The 1,436-nt window shown below is 38.0% G+C and overlaps 1 protein-coding gene across 1 annotated transcript; it reads left to right on the forward strand.

The window, feature by feature from the left end:
- Positions 1-24: 24 nt before the first annotated feature.
- Positions 25-1,214, forward strand: LOTGIDRAFT_147191 (hypothetical protein; the record flags this gene model as incomplete). The annotated part of the gene is made up of 3 exons (XM_009054361.1): positions 25-103; positions 317-439; positions 964-1,214. The coding sequence occupies 3 exons, from the start codon at positions 25-27 to the stop codon at positions 1,212-1,214; spliced, it is 453 nt and encodes a 150-aa protein (XP_009052609.1).
- Between the last annotated feature and the right edge of the window lie 222 nt (positions 1,215-1,436).

A 1,436-nucleotide genomic window follows, 5' to 3' on the forward strand; every position in this document is an offset into this window, starting at 1 on the left:
ACTTTGAAGAATGGTACAGAAGAGATGTACGATCTGGAAAAGAAGATAAACGAAGCTGTGTTTCCAGGGTTACAGGGTGGACCACATAACCATCAAATAGCTTGTAAGTTCTCAGTAGTGGTTATCTCCATCACACGTCTTATTTGCTATGTTAAGGGCAGTGACTCGTCATGTCCAGACTGGTCAAAGTTGACATTGAGTTGATGTTATTCATTAGTATCTACAATCTAATTTCGGACCAGTTAAGCAAACTGAGGAGCAGTAACTCGATTGTAATGACCATTAATTCTATATAGTAAATTGATTTGTTTTCCAGCCGTTGCAGTAGCCTTAAAACAAGCATCATTACCAGAATTTATAGAATATCAGAAGCAGACTATGGCCAATGCTAAAGCCATGTCTAAAGCCTTAATTGATAGAGGCTACACTGTTGTGACAGGTAATTAATTACGAAATTTCCCTCATTGCACACTTCACTTTGCTAACCTGAAGGTCTTGGGTTCACTTCCAACATGGGTCAAGATGATACATTCGAATTTTTCAGCCACGGATTTCCCTGTCAGTGATATAGGTGGGAGGGGCTGACATGGAAAAAAGGTCTTCTTTGGGACAATAAACAGAGGGCCCTGTGTGCTACAGAATGTACATGTTGAAATTCCCTCAACAGTTGAAAATAGAAAAAGAATAGATTATTGCATTTGTCCTGGGAAAGTGTCCCTCCTTGTACACTGCCTTGTTCGTCTCAATTAGCCCAATCAGGCGCAGAAAAGTAGGACGTAAAACTCCATTCATTTCATTTCATTGCACATTAAAAACTAATGTAATTTGCGTATAATATCGAAGTGCTTTCAATGCTCCATATAAACATAAATGTAGAAATTTAGCAATACAGGACATATTATATCCTTGTAAAATTAAAGACTGTTTTTCCTTTGTTTACTCTATCAAACATCTATTTTATAGGAGGAACTGATACTCACCTGGTCTTAGTTGATATGAGACCCCAGAAATTAGATGGCGCCAGATCAGAGAAAGTATTAGAAGAAGTTGGAATTGCCTGCAACAAGAACACCTGCCCGGGGGATAAGAGTGCCTTGAAACCCAGTGGATTGAGATTGGGAACCCCAGCTTTAACTTCTAGAGATATGAAAGAGAAAGATATCGTTCAAGTAGTTGAATTTTTCCATCAAGGTTGGTTTTTGATAAATATCTAGTGGATTTATGCATTTTGATTTAGGCTCCATTATTTTTTTTCGGTCTCCATTGTAATCTAAGGAAATTTGTACCAAGGTATACTGGCGACATTTCAAGCTATTAACAGCAGGCAATAACGTGCTACTTTCCTGCCTATCCGAATCACTTTTACAAGTGAGTATCAGCAAATTAAGAATTGAGATTAAGCGTCTTGTGATGCCACTATCACAAAAGCTGCTAAT

The sequence above is a fragment of the Lottia gigantea genome (assembly GCF_000327385.1).
Source record: "Lottia gigantea unplaced genomic scaffold LOTGIsca_2138, whole genome shotgun sequence".
Classification (NCBI taxonomy): domain Eukaryota; kingdom Metazoa; phylum Mollusca; class Gastropoda; family Lottiidae; genus Lottia; species Lottia gigantea.